The following is a 19,381-nucleotide window of genomic DNA, read 5'->3' as shown; positions in this document are numbered from 1 at the left end:
TTGCAGGTCTAGACTGTAAATAAAATTTCTTATAGGTGTTGACAGGCTCTGTGGCCATGGACTGATTTCTGAGCCAAATAATTTTATGAAAAATATTAGAAATTGTTGGCTTTTAAATTCTGAATGGCTTGGGGTCCCTCCTGTCATTCAGATTTATATTCTGAGGTCTAAACACAGTCTTTCTGTGAACTCCTTTAGGAATAACACATACTAACCTCTTCAGGAATGTGGCTGTAATAGTCACAAGTGATCTCTGAATTCCCACAAAAATTCCACATGGCTTTAGGTGAAGCAGATTTAGGCTAATGTTGATGACCGATGTTTTAAAACTCTTTGCAGGGAATGGAAAAGAGCTGATCCAGAACATACGTAGTTAATTTAGCTCTCTTCCTTCTTCACTACCAAGGTGTTATAGTTCCAGGAGGAACTATAGGGGAGGTATAGATGAGACGTGGTAGCAGGACCATGGTCTCAGCCCTGTGTCTTTCAGCATGCTTTTATTTTTAATCCTCCCTCAGTTCCACATCATCCAGAGTGACAGAGGTGAATCACAGTGTGGGAAGTAAATGAGTAGAAGCTGTGAAGTGTGGCAGGGGAGACAACAGTGCTATTTCTGAAAGATAGGAATGAAGACACCAGGACTTTCATTACAGGTGGAGGCAAAAGGGCTATCCAAAGAATGAGAACAGAGATGCACAGTGTAGACCTTTTAAAACAGGGACAAAACTTTTACTGCATAAAAACAAAATTAGGAATCAGCAAAGTGATGGGACATGCTCCAAACAGTGAGCAAGAAAATCTGGCATTGAGAGGGAAGACATCAGTGAGAGCTGTTAAGTGTAGCAGTACCTTTAGGATGTGATTCATGACCTTTTGATATGCTGTGGTATATAGCACAGTCATAATAATCCAGTGTTAAAATAATATGTGTTTTTTTAAATGTTTGCTTTTTTTTTTTTTTTTTCCCAGAAGCAAAAATAATAGAACTTTTTGCTGTAAAAAGAAAGATGTTGTCTTGGTATTTCACTGCACAGGGAGGGTTAGTTAGTATTGAGTACAATCAGAGGGGACCTGCTCCCTGGAGTAATCACAGGCATTATATTTTGAGCCTAGAACATCTGTACATTAATAATTAGTAAAGTTAGATGGAAATTTTTTATTGAAGTCAACTCCAGTTGCTCACAGGCACGACTGACCTGGTTTTCCCTTGCTTTTCATACCTGCACAAGATTATGACAGTGGCAGAAAGTGTTAAAATAAAGAAATCTTATTTAATTTACTTGGAGGGAAAAAATAAGACTAAATAATAAGTGCCATCCTACTGAAGGAGAGCAGTGGTAGAATGAGAACCTTTTGTTTTAAAGTATTGATTTGCACAGAACACTTACAACCTTTCTGCACTACATACCAGGGACCTCCCTTGTTCTGTGAAATCTTTTCCTATCTGAATGACTACACTAACAGTAAACTGAATGATCAGAACTATCAGTGCTTGTGCTTCTAGCAGTGTGCACCATCCACTGTATACTTTCTCCTTCGGATTAGATAATACTGAGCTTTTTGCATATTTTATCATTGTAGTTTGCTAACCATGCAATCAGATTTTTGATGCTTTGGTGTCATGGAAGGGTAGTCATGCATCAGTATAATATCAAAACAAATGGAATAGAAGAGTTCTTTTGTTTCACTGAATATCACATTGAATATTCAAATAGCATATAAACATTTTAAATAATAGTAAACACTAGGCAGCATAATTGGGTGCAGAGCCCAACATAATTGGAGTACTGAGGCTGGCTGCTCCCAAGGATGTGTTTGTTACAGCTTCCTAATTTTGCAAAACAACTCTGAGAAAACATTAAGAACAATTTGGTTTGAAACTATGAAAACAGGGAGCTTGCAGCTTACATACAACCCTTTTCTTTTGTAATAGATACTCTACCACTCTGCAACCTTGGAGGGGAATTTTCTATCTCCCTTTTCTTCTTCAAGCTAATAATTGATAGTCTATCTCAGATATGTGTACATTCCGTTTAGTCGGGCAGTCCTTATCTGTGCACTTGTTGAACATGTTGCAGTAAAATAACTAATTAACAATGTATTCTGTAGAGAATTCTGTGCCACTTTTTAAGCAGGCCACAGAGTACATATTGAGAAGTACATACCCTATTTTCAGAAGTGATTCCCAAAGGCACACAGAACAGGTCTTTCAGAGGTAGTTAGGGTTTCAACATACACATAATCATATTGTGAAAAGCACTTCAATGAGACCTGTGCCTGGCTGCCATTTAAGTCAGCGGAGTGCAGGTACCCCACCTGCTGAGATTCTTCAGCATCTGCATCTTAATTGCCTCTGAAAACCTACTCCCACCATCCTACCCAAGTCACTTCTGAAAGACAGATACTTGTGAAAATTTTACCTGTGCTGCCCTGAGAAGTGAGCCTGTTTCTGAGAGGATCACAGGCAAAAGTATTAGTTATTTCAAATAGTCCGATTATGACCATTTCTAGATCATTTAACAGAGTCTTTACCATTTACCATGTGCACATGCAAGAACAAGTATAAAACTAAGAAACATAGCTTCACATGTGCAGTGTTTTTGCTGTATAATCATGGATATTGTATGGGTGTATAGTCCAGCAGCAGTTAATGAACATCTAGTGGCCATTAGTTCTTGAAAGACGTGTAACCTTTTATTGATACTGTTCCATGTTCATGGTGATCCAGCAGTGTACACTTCCATTATGCTAATTTGGGGACAAATTTTGAGGGTATGTGCCTGCCTATCAGCAGGTCTGTTATATACAGTACCAGGTTTTGTCCAAGGTGGTTAAGTGTGGTAAGGTTGAGCCTCTGCTGAAATTGCCTTTGAAGTCATGTACATTATTTCCTGAGTCTGGTTTCTCTGTGGACCCCTTCATACTGGTATTTCTAAACCATCAATTATCAGAGCAGTAAATTAGACAAACTCTTCTCATGCTTAGGTAATGCTACCTCTTTTTTTTTTTTTTTTTTTTTTTTTTTGATAGGATAAAATTGCATTATGCCTTCCTGTGCAAATTCCATTTGTGGACCATAAAAATGAATGGGATGGCACCATGGGCAAGACAGGAAATCCAATCTATGGGAAAAATGTCCTGGAAGGGGGCATGCTGTAGTCACAAACGATCTTAGATGCTGTAGAAAAGTCTGAATCTGAAGCCCAACCCTTTGAGTGTGGAGCCAACTCTAAGAATGTTCTCCCTCTCCTTCCTTCTCCAACTGAGCACATCAAAACTTAGAGAGATGAAGCCAGAGCTAAACTTTTGGATTACTTTTCTGTCTCTACTTAGAAAATATTTATGCTGAAATGTTCACACATTTCTATATAATCCAGCCTAACATTTCATCTGAGCTGCCTTCCTGAGCTAAATTGGGAATAGCATATTTAGTAACTGACCACAGATGCTTAAATCTGTTTTTTTTTTCATGCCTTTAAGGTTACTGGCTCCAACCCCTGTATTTAGAAGTTGCAAAATACAAAACAACAGCCAAAAAATAGTCTGTGTGTTAGCAGAGAAGGAATAGCTAATGAGAAAATTCTTAACTGTTTTTGATACAATGAAAGATACCTCTAATATTCAAATAGGATTATAAGGTTGAGTAATAAAAGCAAGACGTTGTTTCCCCATTAGTCTCTTTCTTCAATAGCAGGTAAAAACCAGGAATTCCCTGGCTGGCAATGGGTAGTCTCTATTCTGTAGGTTGTGAGCCTGCTGTGTGTCACCACTCTTCAGAATAAACCAGGTCTTTTCTATATACAGAACATAATACTGCAAGAAGTAATGGTGTTAGGCCACTGATCCAGAGCACTGAACCAGTACATTCTCATTCTACCACCTCATCTTTGTGAAATGCTTTGAAATGTAGCTTCTTACCCCGAAGCTTTATGCTGGGTCAGGTGGTGTCTATTGATGTCAAGCTAATTCTCTGCTAACTTTGTAAATTGTTGTCCTGTGGCCTCACTACAGGAAGTATCAGTATAAAGCAGGTTAGATGATATATTCTGTGCTCTGGTCAATTCAGTAAAACTACACTTGTATGGTCATACCCAATTTGGACCAAATCTGTATTGCCAAGTAGCCTAGGAGGTATACAGACCTGATTTGAATTAATATGAGGCCTTGTAATTAATGAATACATCGATGTTATGAAGATAAATGCTTCTACTGAAAAAAAAATATAGGTAATAGTGCTATATAAAAGCTCCTTGTTACTAACCATTGGCTAAAAAAAGAACAGAAATAGCTGAATGACTAAAAGGAAACACACGTACAGACAGTGACTATGGATCCATAAATTATCATTTATATTATCATAAAAACTCATTTAAATTTCAGAATATTTTTAAAATCGGTACTCACCCTTTGATTGCTCTATTTTTTTTTTAGTGTTCAGAATAAATAAAAGGAAATTAACTTACGGGTTGAGACATGAGACACATTCCAGCTGCAAGGGCAATTAAAATGCTGGATACCAAAGGGTGAGATGATGATGAAGAGAGACTTTGAAAGGCTGATAGCATCTGTTAATGAAAATTCTCAGAGGCAAAAGATTTGTTTGCTCAGGTAGTTTGAGAAACAGAAAGTGCAGATAAAGGTTAGGGAGAGGAATAAATATTTTTCTAACATGATTGACTGAAGGTCAGATAGAAAGAATAATTTTACTATGTTTGAGGACAATTCAACTAGCATAATTTTTTTCCAAGACATTTATCTGAGGTAAATCCAGGTGGGTTTTTTTGGTGATGAATATGTATTTCATTTCATAGTCTGATTACCATAAACTCCTATAGTTGTTTCTTCAAAGGAATAATATTTATCATTTTTTATACTCAGCAGTTCCTGACATGTTTTTAAGAGAAGGCAGTCAGCAATACTCTTGCATGCTCATGCTAAAAACCCTATGCATATCATGGCAAAGAATTAACTTGTGTTATCAATAATTTTAAGTTTGCAGCATACATTGAAATTACATTTTTAGCTCTTCAGATGAATGCAGTGATATGTGAGGTCAAGTTTTAGCTATTTTCAAAATCCTCTGCTGTTGATAAGTGGATAAGTTTCCTTTTTCCAGAACATTTGTTGCCTATAACAGAAAAATGCACTAATATTCTCTTTTGGCCAAAAATGTTATTTAAGCTTAAAAAATAATTAATTTTTATTTCCTTTCTCAGCTAATAATGCCACGCAATACCTTCCTTTTTAACTCTATTTGTAATTGTATCACAGTTGTGCGACTACATTTGGCATAATAAATATCACTTTCCATCAGTATCTCTGTTCACTGGGGGTTAGGCAGCCACTCATTTTCTCTAGAAAATAAGGTACAAGGAAAATGTATTCTGAGATACCATACTGATGTTTTTAATATATAATTTCAGTGGCTAGCATGCTTGTAGGCGGTAAGGAATCCTTAAAAGTATATGTTCAACTATGTTACAGCTTGAAATAAAAATAAATCTAGATATAAATCAGGAGATTTGAAAATTGGCTCTAATTCTCTGTATGGGATAGGCGAAATAATTTTTTTATTCTGTGTCAGATTCTTTATTTCCTTATTACATATGGGAATGTTGACAGAAAATCTGTTAATTTGCAGTGCTTTGAGCATTATTTAGCATTGTTGCTAATAGTATAAATGTTTTTGTAAGAATTTTCTGAAAGCTGAATGATGCAAAGCCATCTTGTGTGAAGTGCACTGCTTTGTGTTCAGTGTAGACCAATCTGTGGGAGATCCAGGCCCACATATGATGTACTTCTGAAACGATGAAGCTGGGCTAGAATGTGTCACTAAGGCAGAGATACATCAGGAGTTTTACAGGCTGATTGAAGAGAGAAGGAAATCCATATAGCCGTATCAATGCTGGTGGGAAGGCCAGCATTAGCTTTGTGTACAGGAGCAGACCTTTTGTTTCTGAAATAAAGACTGTGTTCATTGCACCACCTCGCTCAGAGCAGCCACAGTCAAGCCTTGAGAAAGGTAGTTCAACAGCTTGGCTCATCACTGAGAAGCAGCACACTGTTCCATTATTTATTGGGTGGCTTTTCATTTTCTATTTTTCTCCAAATCATATGATAGGCCAAATATATCTCCTCCAAGTCAGTATTGTCACCAAAAGATGAGTTAAATTCTCCACATCTTGCAACATCTGCACATGCTCTAAGCTTTCCTTTTGAGAACTGGCTTCACATGGAATGTGCTACAGTTGTTTTGCAGACAAGTTTTCTTTTCCAGCTTGATAATTGCTAACTCTGTGATTCCTAATTAGAATCTTTTGCTAAGATAAATATATAAACACAATTAGATATGTATTTTTAACGTGCAGTAATTAGTCTCATCAGTTGAGTTCTAGTCAACATATTGGAATTTTTGTTCTCTTTTAGTTTCTCAATTGCAGGTAAAGGTTTTGAGTGATACTTACATGATGATGCCTTACACAACTTCATTCTTTTATGTATTTTCTTCCACCAATTTTCACACGTTACAAACACAGAAAAATTGCATAGCACCTCTTTTGACTATAATGAGAACCTAAGAGACTGTCATCCAAATGTGCCTGAAGTTAAGGACAGACTAAGGCCAAAGGTTCTCACTTAGGCCTCACTGTGGTCAACTTTATGGCATCTGACATCAGGAGGATTGTGGATGAGATTTTTTTATATCCGTGGTGGCTAGATCTGTTTTCTTCAGTAACCAATGCACAAGAGTAATGAAAAAACCCAGTTCTGGTGATCTGAAGGAAGTGATTGGTAGTATCCATGTATCTTGGTTTCTTCTTTTTTTACCCAAAGAAACTTCTGTTCTGATTGTACCATTCCAAAGCTTTTCAGCTGAAGACTGGCCTGTTGCAAGCAGCAAGGCTTGGTGTGGACTCATTCGAGTTTACTCCATACAAGAGGCAGTAAGTGAGGCTGCAAAACAGTGTGGTCATGGGGTAGAAGTGCTCAAAGGAAAACAGAAGGGAAAGAAGCCACTACATAAGGCTGCATCTAGGCAAGGCTATGATATTGTACTCAGGTTATGGTGTTAGCTTCCCAATTACCATTATAATGCAGGACTGTACTCAGCAAATGGTTTATTTTGAATTTGCTGATGTCACTTGGAGTGTGTCCTTGGTGGAGAATTCAGGGCACTAAGGGAAATCGGTGTTGGACAGGAATCTCCCTGGAATTAAACTCACTAGATTTGCATCCAGCTGTATGCGTAACTGTACTGTGCTTACTGCATAGTTTTAGGTTTTGGGCTCTGCTAGACAGACAGAGCCCTGGACTCAGTGTTGAGATTCGCACATGAAATCTCTCTGTACTTAAGCAGTGTACTTAAGTTGAATGATTTTTTTTTTTTTATTCAGATCTTGTTTAGCTTGGAGGTTACTTATTTTTAATGGTAATTTAGTTTTACAGTTTTGTCATTTACATGTAAAAAGTTTTCCCTTTGAGAGAGTCCTCCACTAATCCTAGGCCCATGTCTCCCAGATCCCAACATCCTCTGGTGACAGAATGCCCTCACTACTACCTCTGTCAGCTTTCTGATAGCATCAGTATCAAGAGTTCTTAGTAATAAATACATAGAGGATATCCTACAGACCATGCCCACTGGACAACACAATGCTCTTCACCTTCTGTCACTTCTCAAAATACGTTATTCCTTTCTCTGGTTTTCTGTGCTAGTTCTGCCTTCTTTGTACAATTGTTTACCTGTTATATTTTCCTCAAGCAGAACATACCCTGTTTTTAAAGTGTTCCCATCTCATCTGTTTTGCTACCCATCTGCATCCAGAAGCTATAATCACTCAATTATTATTCCCTTGCAAATTCTTTAAATAAAGATTTGCGTAGCAAAGCTAAAACTAGAACACAGCTCTTTTGAGAAATTTTGGATCATATTGTTGTATTGAGGTATACTTATCTGTCCTACACCAGGAAACTTGCCCACATCATTGTGAGAGTCATATGAATAAGTCCCCTTACGGAAGTGACATCAGTGCTTTTATGGCATTTTTATGTCTGCCCTTAGTTATTGTACTCTTTTATCCCTTACTACATTACTCTCATTTTACACTGGCACAGCTTCATTCAAAAACACTGGAGTTGCACCGACCTAAAACTTGAGTAAAATGAGGGGTGAGTTAGATGCAAGGCTGTTATGTTATGAAAGAACAGATCAAGGTGAAATGCATTCAGAAAAATCCATTAAAAAAAAAAAAAAAAAAAAAAGTCTTCCATTCAGCAGATCTGAATTCCTGCATGTTTAGCTGTATCCCGTCCCGAGCAAATGTGGACCAGATGGTTCCTGTAAATTCTCCTTTAGAGCCAGGCAAGTTCACATTCTCTCAACCAAGCTGACATATCTATTTGTGTAGATTTCTCTGTTTATGGATGACAGGTTGCAATAATGTAATATGTGTACAGGGGAAACTAGAGGTTTACTGAATAGAAAAAGCAGAAGAAAAAAATAAGGTTAGAATGTGTTTGCTACTTCGTCTAGAAGGTTGTCTGCTACCATAATAGCAGAGTGTAACACTTTATGTGCTGGTTTCCAGATAGAAGTGATCAGGTCAAAAACAGATGGAATGTAGTTATTCTACTTTTATTTAATAATTTGAACTTACATGTGTTAGACTGAAAGGGCACTCCAGTGTGCTAGTCATTTGCTTCATCTCTTACTGGTGACTAATTTAGTAGCTTCTTCCCCTATTATAAAATTGTTAAGCAGACATGGGTTATGCAAAGCATAATTGCCTAACTGACGTGTTAGGATTTTAAATGATGGGGAGTGTTTTGGGTTGGCTAGTTGTTTTTTACTCATGCCTACCATGTTGATCTGTTTGCTTTTAAATTAGTGCTAGGCTCAGTGCTAAACACACAGAATATCCAAGTATTTCTCAATTTACAGACCTCTGGTACGCTTGAAATGTAAGCTAGCACCACAGAATTTGTATTTGTCATGGGGAAGCACTTGCCTTGATGGCCTCCTTTTGGCGAGTTCATTGTTGCCCTTGTCAAACACAGCTCCACATTTAAATCCTTGAAGTTCACTCATAGGCCAGAAGCTTAGTTCTTTGTATCATGTCCCAAATACATAGTTCAAAACACAACTATTCAGATCAGAGCTGGTGTTCATTCAGCTGGCACAAGCATGCTGCATGCCAGGAAAATATACCCCTCAAAGATTTTTGGTATTCAGCAAGGCAAAAGAAAGAGGGACTGCAAGCAAATGCTCTTTCATTTCTAATAGGAGGCTAACATCCAAGATTATCAGGAACATTCAGGAAAAGAGTGATTTACATAAGTGGTAATTTTTCCTCAGTAAGTACTTTGGTGCCAACTGCAAGGTCTCACATGATGCTACAGATGTTCCAATGTGGTCGTTTACTCATGACACATTAATGATTGCTGTTATTTAAACAAGAGCAAGTTCAGTGATGTAGTATATAGAATTTCTTATGGCTGAACAAACTGCTCAGATGAATTTTGCATATGTGGATGTGGGAAAAGTTTAATGAACTTTCATAGATGTAAGAGAGTGGACTGTCCCCTTCACCTGTGTTAGTAGGGTCTGTTGAGAGATGCTTGTATCAAAGGGGTGATCTGAAAGACTGAGGTGCAGACTTTGCTTCCCTGGCAGAAGTATGAACATACTGGGTGAATTTGTGTCTTAGTTCAGCTGCAGGGAGGACTACCTAGAATGTAATTCTGTCTGGGTTATTTAAAGTACAGAGATAGCATTGCAACAAGTAATATTTTCCCTGCTTTGAGGGAGATTTATATTGAATATTTTCCCCTCTTTGCAAGCTTCATTCAGCAAAACTCAAAATACTTGTTTCATCTCACTGAGAGGTAAGCTGGGCACTTGTTTTCTTCTAGTTTTATTACTATAACTACCTCCAGTCCAATAATTTTGCAGACTGCTTAGATGAGGGTTAGCTCTTTTAAATCATCAATATTTTAAGAATAAGCCAGGCAATTACACATTTGAATATTAAGGCCAGGACTGTCTAAGCTTTTAATAGGTGCAGGTCAGGTTGATTTCTGAGGTTGCATTCAAAGATTACAGGAGCATCCCCTCACCAATACTTGGCTAAAAGGGACCAAAACCTAATATGGGTCTGTTACATGACCTGGTGTCGTAGTTTAAGCCCAGTGGGCAACTGAGCTCCTTGTGGCCACTCGCTCACTCTTCCCCCCCAGGAGGATGGGGAAAAGAAAATATAACAAAAGACTCAGGGATTGAGACAAGGACAGGGAGGGATGACTTACCACTTACAGTCACAGACAAAAGACATACTCAATTTCAGAAAAAGAAGGAACATCAATTTAAATTCGAACACGACCACCGCTAATTTACCAATCAAATCAGAGTAGGATAGTGAGAATTACAATCACATCTCAAAAGCACCTCCCCCCCACCCCTCCCTTCTTCCAGGGCTCAGCTTTGCTCCTGGTTTCTCCCCCTCCTCTCCCACAGGGCGCAGGGGATGGGGGGTTGCATTCAGTTTATCAGTGATTGTTTCTGCCGCTCCTTCCTTTTCAGGGGGAGAACTCTTCACACTCTTCCCCTGCTTCAGCGTGGGGTCCCTCCCATGGGAGAGAGTCCTCCACAAGCTTCTCCAACATGAGTCCTTCCCACAGGCTGCAGCTCTTCATGAACTGCTCCAGCGTGGGTCACTCCTGGGGGCTGCAGTCCTTCAGGAACACACTGATCCAGTGCAGGCTTCCCTCAGTGTCCTGGCCATCTTTGAGCACAGCCACCTGCTCCAACGTGGGGTCCTCCACGGGCTGCAGGTGGGCATCTGCTCCACTGTGGAGCTCCATGGGCTGCAGGGGGACAGCCCACCCTCTCACCACAGGCTGAAGGGAGTCTCTGCTCTGGCACACCTCACCCTCCTCCTCCTCCTCCTCCTTTCTTCAACTGACCTCAGTGTTTGCAGAGGTATTTCCCTCACAACTCCTCCTCCTCTCAGGTTTCCCTTCTTAAATATGTTATCACAGAGGCACAGCCACTTGCTAATTGGCTCAACCTTGGCCAGAGATGGGTCAGACCTGGAGCTGGGGGAGCTGGAGAAATTTCTCACAGAAGCCACCTCTGTAGCCCCCTCCCCTGCTACCAGCAACCCCCACCAAACACAAATCCAACACGCCTGACAAGTGTGGACATCACCATCGTGTGACCAGACATGTTTGTAAATTAGTAATGCCAGCATGTTAATAATGTAGTGCAGTGAAGGGATGTGGTGCCGGCAGATGAGATAGCCTCAGAAGCAGTGTTTCCAGAAAAATGTGTGCCTTCCATCTTTCTGCTTTTTCACATCCAAAGTATGACTAAGAAAAAAGAGGTTGAAAGATCAGATTGGGGTCTGAATTAATTTTTCTCGTTTTCTGCATTTGTATTAATGACTACAGAATGAACAACCTCTGAATTTTAGTAATGGCATTATGAACCTATTTTGAGATGATCTCATTGGTGTCATCTTCTAGGAGGATGTCAGTTTTTCTTGTCTTATCTAATACTTCTTGCCTTTATTGATTGAAGTAGTATGATCTAGCAACAGTATTAATGAAAGCCTTTCCTGCATGGCATCTTCACAAACCTGTGGTGAATTATCAGTCCTTTAGTTTTTTGGGATAGATCTGGTGCAGACCATAGAAAAACTACAAAGTAGAGGTAGTTGCTGTGTCTGGCTGGTTTCCCTTAGGGTGAATGAGATGTGAGGCACTCTCATGAGAGTTCAGCACCTCTAGGGTGCCCAGGGGCAAGCATCTCTTGTGAAGCATTCACACAGCATGTTTACTGGAGGGTATGGAATGGAAAAGCTTGTTGTACAGGTCTGGTTGCTGACACACATAGAACAGGGAAAATAATTTCCCCATTCATTACCTAGGCAGCACCCCCAAACTGTCACAGCTTGCATTGTTATGCTAAGGAGAAAGAAAAGTTCACATTTGAAGATAAAATAGTCCTTTTATTTAAACAATCACACTGCTTATGTAACAGCTCTCTTAATGGTAAAGTACAGCTGGAGCCTGGAACATGTTGTTTACAGAAATATCACGTAATGGATAACAATGTAAAATGTAGTAAATGGCGCTGAAGGCAATAGGCATGGAGAAAGATTGGAGGTTGGGAACAGAAACACATGTTTGTGAAGATGCAAGTCTGCTGCCTTCCTGAAAGCAGGAGGTTTGAACCATGCTTTTGTAAAGGTTGTCAGAGGACTGGGCTAACCAGCCATGGCAAGAAGGGAAAATGGTACGTCTCAAAGTGAGGACAGGAGAGGGAGACAGCCCAAGAGAGGTGAGCTGGCACAGCACAGACAGTGGCCATAGGGAGGATTTCAAGAACTGGTAAGGGTAGAGGGGACTGTGACCATAAAGACTTGGTGTGACAAGGAGAAACAAGAGGTAGAGAAAACAGAAATGATGAAGCTTTGGAACTTTTTCGCACAAAGATTACTGTAATTGTATTTTCATGCATGGCAGAAAGGCCTGGTAACCTTGCTCTTCTCTTTCTTGAAATATTAACCACTGACTAATATGGATGTATGAAGAAACACACACACACACAAACATGCAATTGCACAAAATTAGGAAAATTGCCCAGCTTCTGAGATAATCAAGTTTTGACAAAGCGAGCTCTGACTCAGTGTTAACTGAATCCGGGTGCGTGGCAGTCAACCAATGGCATCTGCTCTCCAGCATGTTTCATTTTCACTTCATTTTCTTGAAACAATACATAAGTTTTGTATGTGTTACTAGCAAAAAGTAGAGCTACAGGTTTTTTTAAAGTCTCATTTTTTTTTATAGTATGTTGAACCGTTTTGTTCAATTTGGAGTAAAAAAATAGACTTATGGACTGTTTTCTGTTGTTTACAGCAAGCTCAAGGTTCATACTTAGACATTATATGAATGATAAAACAAAGTTGTAAATATTCATTACTTAGTGGAATCATATTTTTTAAAAAGCATATCTTTGTACACAAAGCATTTGTAAATTCCCATTAGTGGCATTTATGTTCCCACATCAAAATGCCTCGTTTGCAGCCAGCCAGGTATCTTAGGCTTAGATCTTCCTCCTACATGTAATGGAATCACAATGCTGTCACAGACATCACAGCCATTTTTGTAAAATATGATGTTAAGGAAGACTGAGTTCATTGTACTATACATATGTAAATGCCTCTCTTTCAGTAGTCTCAGGGGAAAGAAGATGCCAGAAAGAATTCCCAACCAGCGTACATATTAATTGTCACTACCTTTCATGGGATAGTAAAGTGCATTCATACAAAGAAAAGCATTAAGAATCAAGGAGGCTGCACAGAGAAAGTGAGGGCATTTGAGTGAGACTTAAGGAAGTCACATGGTAAATTATAATAATCTAACTGCAATCTAGAAAATCACACTCTCTCCTTGTTTGTGTCTGTAATGAGGTAATGATGCAGCTACTCTGGGTTCAGACAGCCACTACAGATTTACAGCTGGCTATGGAAGATCAGACTGCAGCACAAGTTCTTTGTTATCGGTATACTCTACAATGATGTCTGACTTCAGAATAGTCGTTGGTATAATTTGAAGCAGTGAATATGTTGTTCCTCCATAGCTCAAACTCCTTTCAGTTTCAGAAGCATAGAGGACTGGTTATCACAGAGCACAATTAATTGATTGTTGATCCTATACATTTATGCGTGTGAAGACATTTTCAGCTTCTCAACTCTGTCTGTGGATAAGAAATGCAAGTATAACTAAATGATTGGACTGAAAGTTTTGCAAATAAATTATCTAGACAGAAACACAACTCACATGGATGCTTCTGTGCAAAGAAACTCTACTGGAAACCACTGTGTGTGCTTGAAGTGGATGACCTCTGTCTTTGATTGGCATCTGCCCAGATTTGAAACAATTAGAACTATGCAAAAATTCTAATTTCCCGAATCAAAACATGTAATTCACCAAATCCCCAGATACATACTATAATAAAGGGATTCAAATCAATGTCTGATGACTCCTACATAGCATGACTTGAAGAAGATTACCATTCCCATTTCCACCACCTTTCACTTAGGGACTTGAGTTCTGTCTGCTGCTGAGGCCCGGCTGTTCACAAGAAATTAAATGTTGTTTGCTAGTATAATTTCCCACTGTGCAGTCTTTGGTCATTCTCTGCTGCTTCTCTCCTCTGCTGAGGCTGCCAAATGAGTTGATATTACCCTAATGAAAGCATTGAAAGTGTGGTTAATGCTGCTAGACTCCGTATTTAAAAACATTTTTTGAAATCAAAGTGAGTATCAGTAAAATATTCTCCTGTGGTTCGTGGCTCCAATAACCAGTACAATGACTTAATTGGCATTCTTGTGCAGTGCTTGGATCTTTGCCAGTTAATGACCCATTGCTGCAGTCTGCACAGGCAAATTACCCCTTCTGTCCGGCTCTTCAAGCTGATGGACTTTTGCCCAAGTAATGGCTGCAGGCTCCTATTCTCAGCTGGCACGGACCCCAGCACGACCATAAACATCCCTCAGAGGATCATAATATGATATATTGCACAGATTCTGATACGCCTCATGGTAATATACTGCCAAGCAATTCTGCTGATGTCAGTGACTTTAGCAGTGGCATAGCTAAAAGAAGAAACTGGTCACTACACTGTTGCTTTCTCAAGTGATGAAGCTTTTGCAGGCTGTTAGCTAGTCTGTGTCCCTCTAGATGATGCAAGTTTTTGTGAACCCTTTGCCAAGCATTCAAAATACTTTTTATTCTTTTTTAAATGGTTGCATTGTCTCTTCCCCCTACAGGATTTTCCATTCTTCAGGCGATTATGGAAGCAGCAGTACAGAATAACTGGCAAGTGACAGCCAGATCTGTAGGAAACATAAAAGATGTTCAAGAGTTCAGAAGAATTATAGAGGAGATGGACAGGCGGCAAGAAAAAAGATACTTAATTGACTGTGAAGTAGACAGAATCAACACCATTTTGGAACAGGTATATGCTTTTCAAAAATTGTGATCTCTCTGTGACAGACATCATTAATGTTTCTGGAACTGTCCGTTTCTAGAAATGAATTAAATATCCATGGAGATGTGAGCCCCAACAACCGGCCAGCTACCTAGTAAAATTAAAATGTCTCTCTCAGTGATGCTCATAGTTGGTGGCAGCATTTACATGTAACCTACCAGGAAATGTCTTCGTGATATTTTTTCTCAAGTGTTAATAATGAATTATTTTTAAGTAGGTTATAGAACCTAAAACCTCAGCTGCCACAGTAACATTACTGGCATTAGGACTACTTGCAGGGATTGCAAGACAGGTACAGTTTATTAAGTGGAACATGAAACTAAATAAAAAGCCAGTGAAGTAGTTTTGAATCATTTTAAAGAATTCCCACATGGAAATATTGCTAATGAAAAATTCAACTGGTAGCCCACATGGCTCATTAGCAGGTTTTGGTACATAAAACCCTTCCCTCTGCACAGCCGATTCTGTTGACGAGCTTAAATTGCAGGTGATAGAGTCTAAACACTTTCACTGGGGAAGATGCACTTTTGGGCTGACTGTTTTGCTGTTGCTTGACTTCTCAGTGTTTGCTTTGCCCCAGAGGAATGTCTGTACCCTCTGGCCATCCCGGGCTGCTACCAGAATGCCTGTGCCAGTAGTTGTGCTGTGCAATGTGCTTGAAGAGGTGTAGTAACAGGTACACATTGCAGGGAGTGGGAGCAGGACAGTTCCCTGCTGCCGTGGCTCACAGCAAAGCTGGTGTTGATACAGAACCAAATCCGTGCTGCTTGTTTGTTCATAGGCATGTGGGAATTCACTTACATTAAGACTGAAAAACTCTCTGATTATTGCCACTTCATAAATTTTAACTGTGGGTTTACAGTATGGAATAGATCAAAAGTAACATTTAAATTTCATGAAGCATTAGCATATCTCTTAGAAATGTTGTGTTGTAAACTAGTAGCAAACTGACCTCACTGCCATAAACTCTGGGAAATGCAAAAGCTATATTCACTATGTTCCTTCTCAAGATATTCAGTTCCTGTCAAGCCTTGAGGTGTATCACTGAAGGCCAGTCTGTGGGGACTGAACTGCTGTAGTCACAGCCAGGTCCATAGCTGCTGGTTACAGAGGGCAGCAGGAAGGAAAGGTGCTCAACAAAACATAGCACAAGCCAATGCTGGTCCATACCTCTGACAGCTACTATGGTTGTGATACTAATACGTAGCATTGCATTTTACACTGTATTTTTAGTCAATATGAGTGCTCTCTTTAGAGAAATTCAAACACCAAAGTGTAAGAAATGTCTTTTTTTTTCTTTTTTCTTCCTTTCATTTGCTCATGTTCTTGCAAAATATGCAAAACACCACACCCACATCCTACTCTTCTGAAAATGATGCAGGAGAGCTCTCCTGAGCCAAGCTTGAATAGCTCTTTGGGCCCACTCTCAGCTGGGGAACAGGCCTTTTGTTTGATCTTTCTAACTCCATTTGCATTTCATTCCCACTTTTTCTTATATTGTGCAAGTGAGAGAAGAAAAATAATCAAACCATTCCAGTGCCTAAAATGAAAGCTGTATACCAAGCAAACCATATAGCAAAAAACAGGCAAACTCTTTTCTTCCGCAAGCATTCTAAATTCAAACCTAGAGAAGTTGTAATTTTATTAAATGTCTGATTCAGCTTTCCGTCAATGTGATTAGCACCAGTGTAACTAAAGATTTTCTACTGAGGCCTCCAGATTTCCCTAAACTCTACAGTACACTGTACAGTACTCACGCTTTTGCATAATTAGAGCCTTTCTGTTGTTATTGTATTGTTTATAGCCTATCTCTGCACTGTTAAATGACTCTTTTACTGTATTATGCCCACTGTCCATCTTTCGCACTTTATTTACACAAAATTGTGACATCTCCATGAAATCTTTATCCTAAATTATTTCAAATATTTCTGAAAGTTCTTAACATTTTCTTGCAGTTGGATTTTAGGACTGTATCAACTAGTTATAGCCAACCAGTTGAACACTATCAGTCCACTGTTTTGCAACCAAATCCTGCAGATATTTTCACACAGAAATACTGTGACATATATATCTTCGTATTGGTGTAATATCACTATTTCTACTTAATTTCATTGAAGCTACTCATGAGCAAAATTGTTTGAATTTGCAGTATCAAAAATGGATGTAGAACTTTTTGTTTAGGAAACCAAGCTAGATAGTAAAGCAAAACTATACATACCTTCTGAGATAAATACTCTAATAGTGATCATGTCTTTTTAGCAGTCTAACAAGAGAACTCTGGTTATACAACACTTTTTTATGAGTATCGTCCCACTTATTTTACCAGGACCATTCACTTGACAAAGAATTGCCCAGGCAGATCCCAAGCTGGTGCGTCTGATGCTAAAAGTATATTCTGGCAACAATTTACAGAGGTTTTTTTATCTGATACTCAAAAGCAATGACTTAAATTTCTTCAGAGAAAGTCAGCAATGGTGGACCCCAGGTTGATAGCTGAACAATTATTGGTTTTAGGCAATAGGTGTGGTACTTAAATCCAGCCAGCCAGTTTGTTCAAGTGAGTGGTGAGTTATCTTCTCAGCCAGCTGTGTTTGCTGGTAGCACACCATTGAGGGGAAACATAACTCTGTATTTGCAAATTTCAAATCTAGGGGTTTATTGCAGTTTAGAAAGTCAAATTGGTGCTTTATGTGGAGTCCAGAAAGTCCGTTCAGCTAAGAGCATGTCAGCAGCATGCTGACTGGACAACTGCAGGTGGCTCTGAAAGAACTTTTTCCCACTGACAGCAAAGGGAAACCAAGACTCTACCTGTTGCAGCAGAGTGGATGGACAAACTGTTCCACAGCGGGTTGGCATAGGCTGTCTCAGCCCAGCTGCCTTTCCATCCCTCTCCCTTTTTTGGCCTCCTTGGGAGCACATCTTCAAAGGTCAACCTTTTCATCACCTTCTGGGAGAGGTGCCTCCCTCCAGAGAGCGGGTTTACTGTGGTCACTGTGGGGATGTGTGGCACCTGCCATTTCATTTTCTCAGGGACAACAGCAGCATTTGCTAGTGACCCTGGATTTCAGAAGCTTAAAAAGGACTTATTCAAGAACAAAAGTCATTGCAGAAATAAACAGACTGTAAAGCACTAAACAATCTAGACACGTGCTGAGCTTGCTATCAGACTTTTGGGCTCTTGGCCATGCCATTCAGCAAGCTTGTCAGTTCTCTGCTCCAGAAACCACGTATCATGGCTTTGTCTTAGTGCTTGGATTAAATAAGAGTGACCTATTCTTCTGTGTCAGGTTGGTCAGTGTGTGCTGTTCTCTTCCCTTGATGCTTTTTTCAACCAGTTCAAACCAGGATATACCTCTCTTCCAAAAGTGTAGGCTTATCTAAAGACAGTCATGCATCTGAGTATTTTCTTCATAGACTTCATGTTCTGCTGCAATGTTCTGTACTTCCCTCCGGCAACATACAGACATGTGAGTCAGTGACCTTGAGTATTCCATATGCCTTTAGCATCTGGCACATCTGTATGTCCCTATGTTTCCAAGGTCTGAAACCTGTCATATTAAGTATTTCTCTTCTCAGGGCTGGCTGGTACCCAGGAAAGGATCTCTCCCAGCTGTCTCCCCCTGGTATATAAATGTAAGGTAGAGGAAAGAGGACATCTCGGCTTCTACTCTGCCTGGGTAACCTGTTTTGTGCCAGGTTTCACTCTGCAGTGCATCTGGTTTCTTTCCCCTTCCAGAGAATCTTGTGATGGCCCCCATATTGTGTCCTAGAGGTGGATACCCTGCACAAATCACCTCTATCCCTCTGTCTTCAGCTGCAGAGTAAGGCAAAGCAGAGAGATTAATAGTAATTCTGTAAGTTACCATCTGTTCACTTGCCCTATAGTTCTATAACCACTGAGTATGTAGATCCATATCCCTCCTTGCACAACAAAACTATATCCAATTTAATCATCTAGTGGCCTCTCAAGCATACAGATAGCAACACTTACGTCATGCAAAATTCATAAGCTCCCCACACTTCTTGTCCCTTGATGCTAAAATATTCCAGTATTCCTTCACAGATAGATATAAAATTTTGTTCTCATAAACAGAACATTTTCTTCTGAGAACGAACAGGAAGCTTTAGCCTGTTCAACCATGTATTTAGAGACATGTTTTTGAGTTAAAAAATAAGTTTTTCTTATTCCCAAGATAACAAGCTGTATTTCAGACTAGAGTGGCTTTATGTCCATTTAGAAGAAAATCTCCTGAGGGAAAATAAGGAGGAAGACACTCCATTCAGGATCAAAACGGTGAAACTTTACAAAAGACCTGTTTATTCCAGAGA

The 19,381-nt window shown here is 39.5% G+C and overlaps 1 protein-coding gene across 4 annotated transcripts in view; it reads left to right on the top strand.

The window, feature by feature from the left end:
- The window catches only part of GRIA3 (glutamate ionotropic receptor AMPA type subunit 3), a 154,445-nt gene that overhangs the window by 54,398 nt on the left and 80,666 nt on the right, over positions 1–19,381 (top strand). For all 4 annotated transcript variants that reach the window (XR_006166917.1, XM_032996077.2, XM_032996078.2 and 1 more), the window contains exon 4: positions 14,832–15,019. Coding sequence is in view for 3 of the 4 variants with exons in the window: in XM_032996077.2 (XP_032851968.2) it covers positions 14,832–15,019 (188 nt within the window). In the remaining variant the exon portion in view is untranslated. The remainder of the gene's footprint in view (positions 1–14,831; positions 15,020–19,381) is intronic.

The sequence above is a fragment of the Tyto alba genome, unplaced genomic scaffold, assembly GCF_018691265.1.
Source record: "Tyto alba isolate M040663 unplaced genomic scaffold, T.alba_DEE_v4.0 Super-Scaffold_5, whole genome shotgun sequence".
Classification (NCBI taxonomy): Eukaryota; Metazoa; Chordata; class Aves; order Strigiformes; family Tytonidae; genus Tyto; species Tyto alba.
Note: the sequence above shows the minus strand (reverse complement) of the source record. Positions and strands in the feature narration are given on the sequence as shown.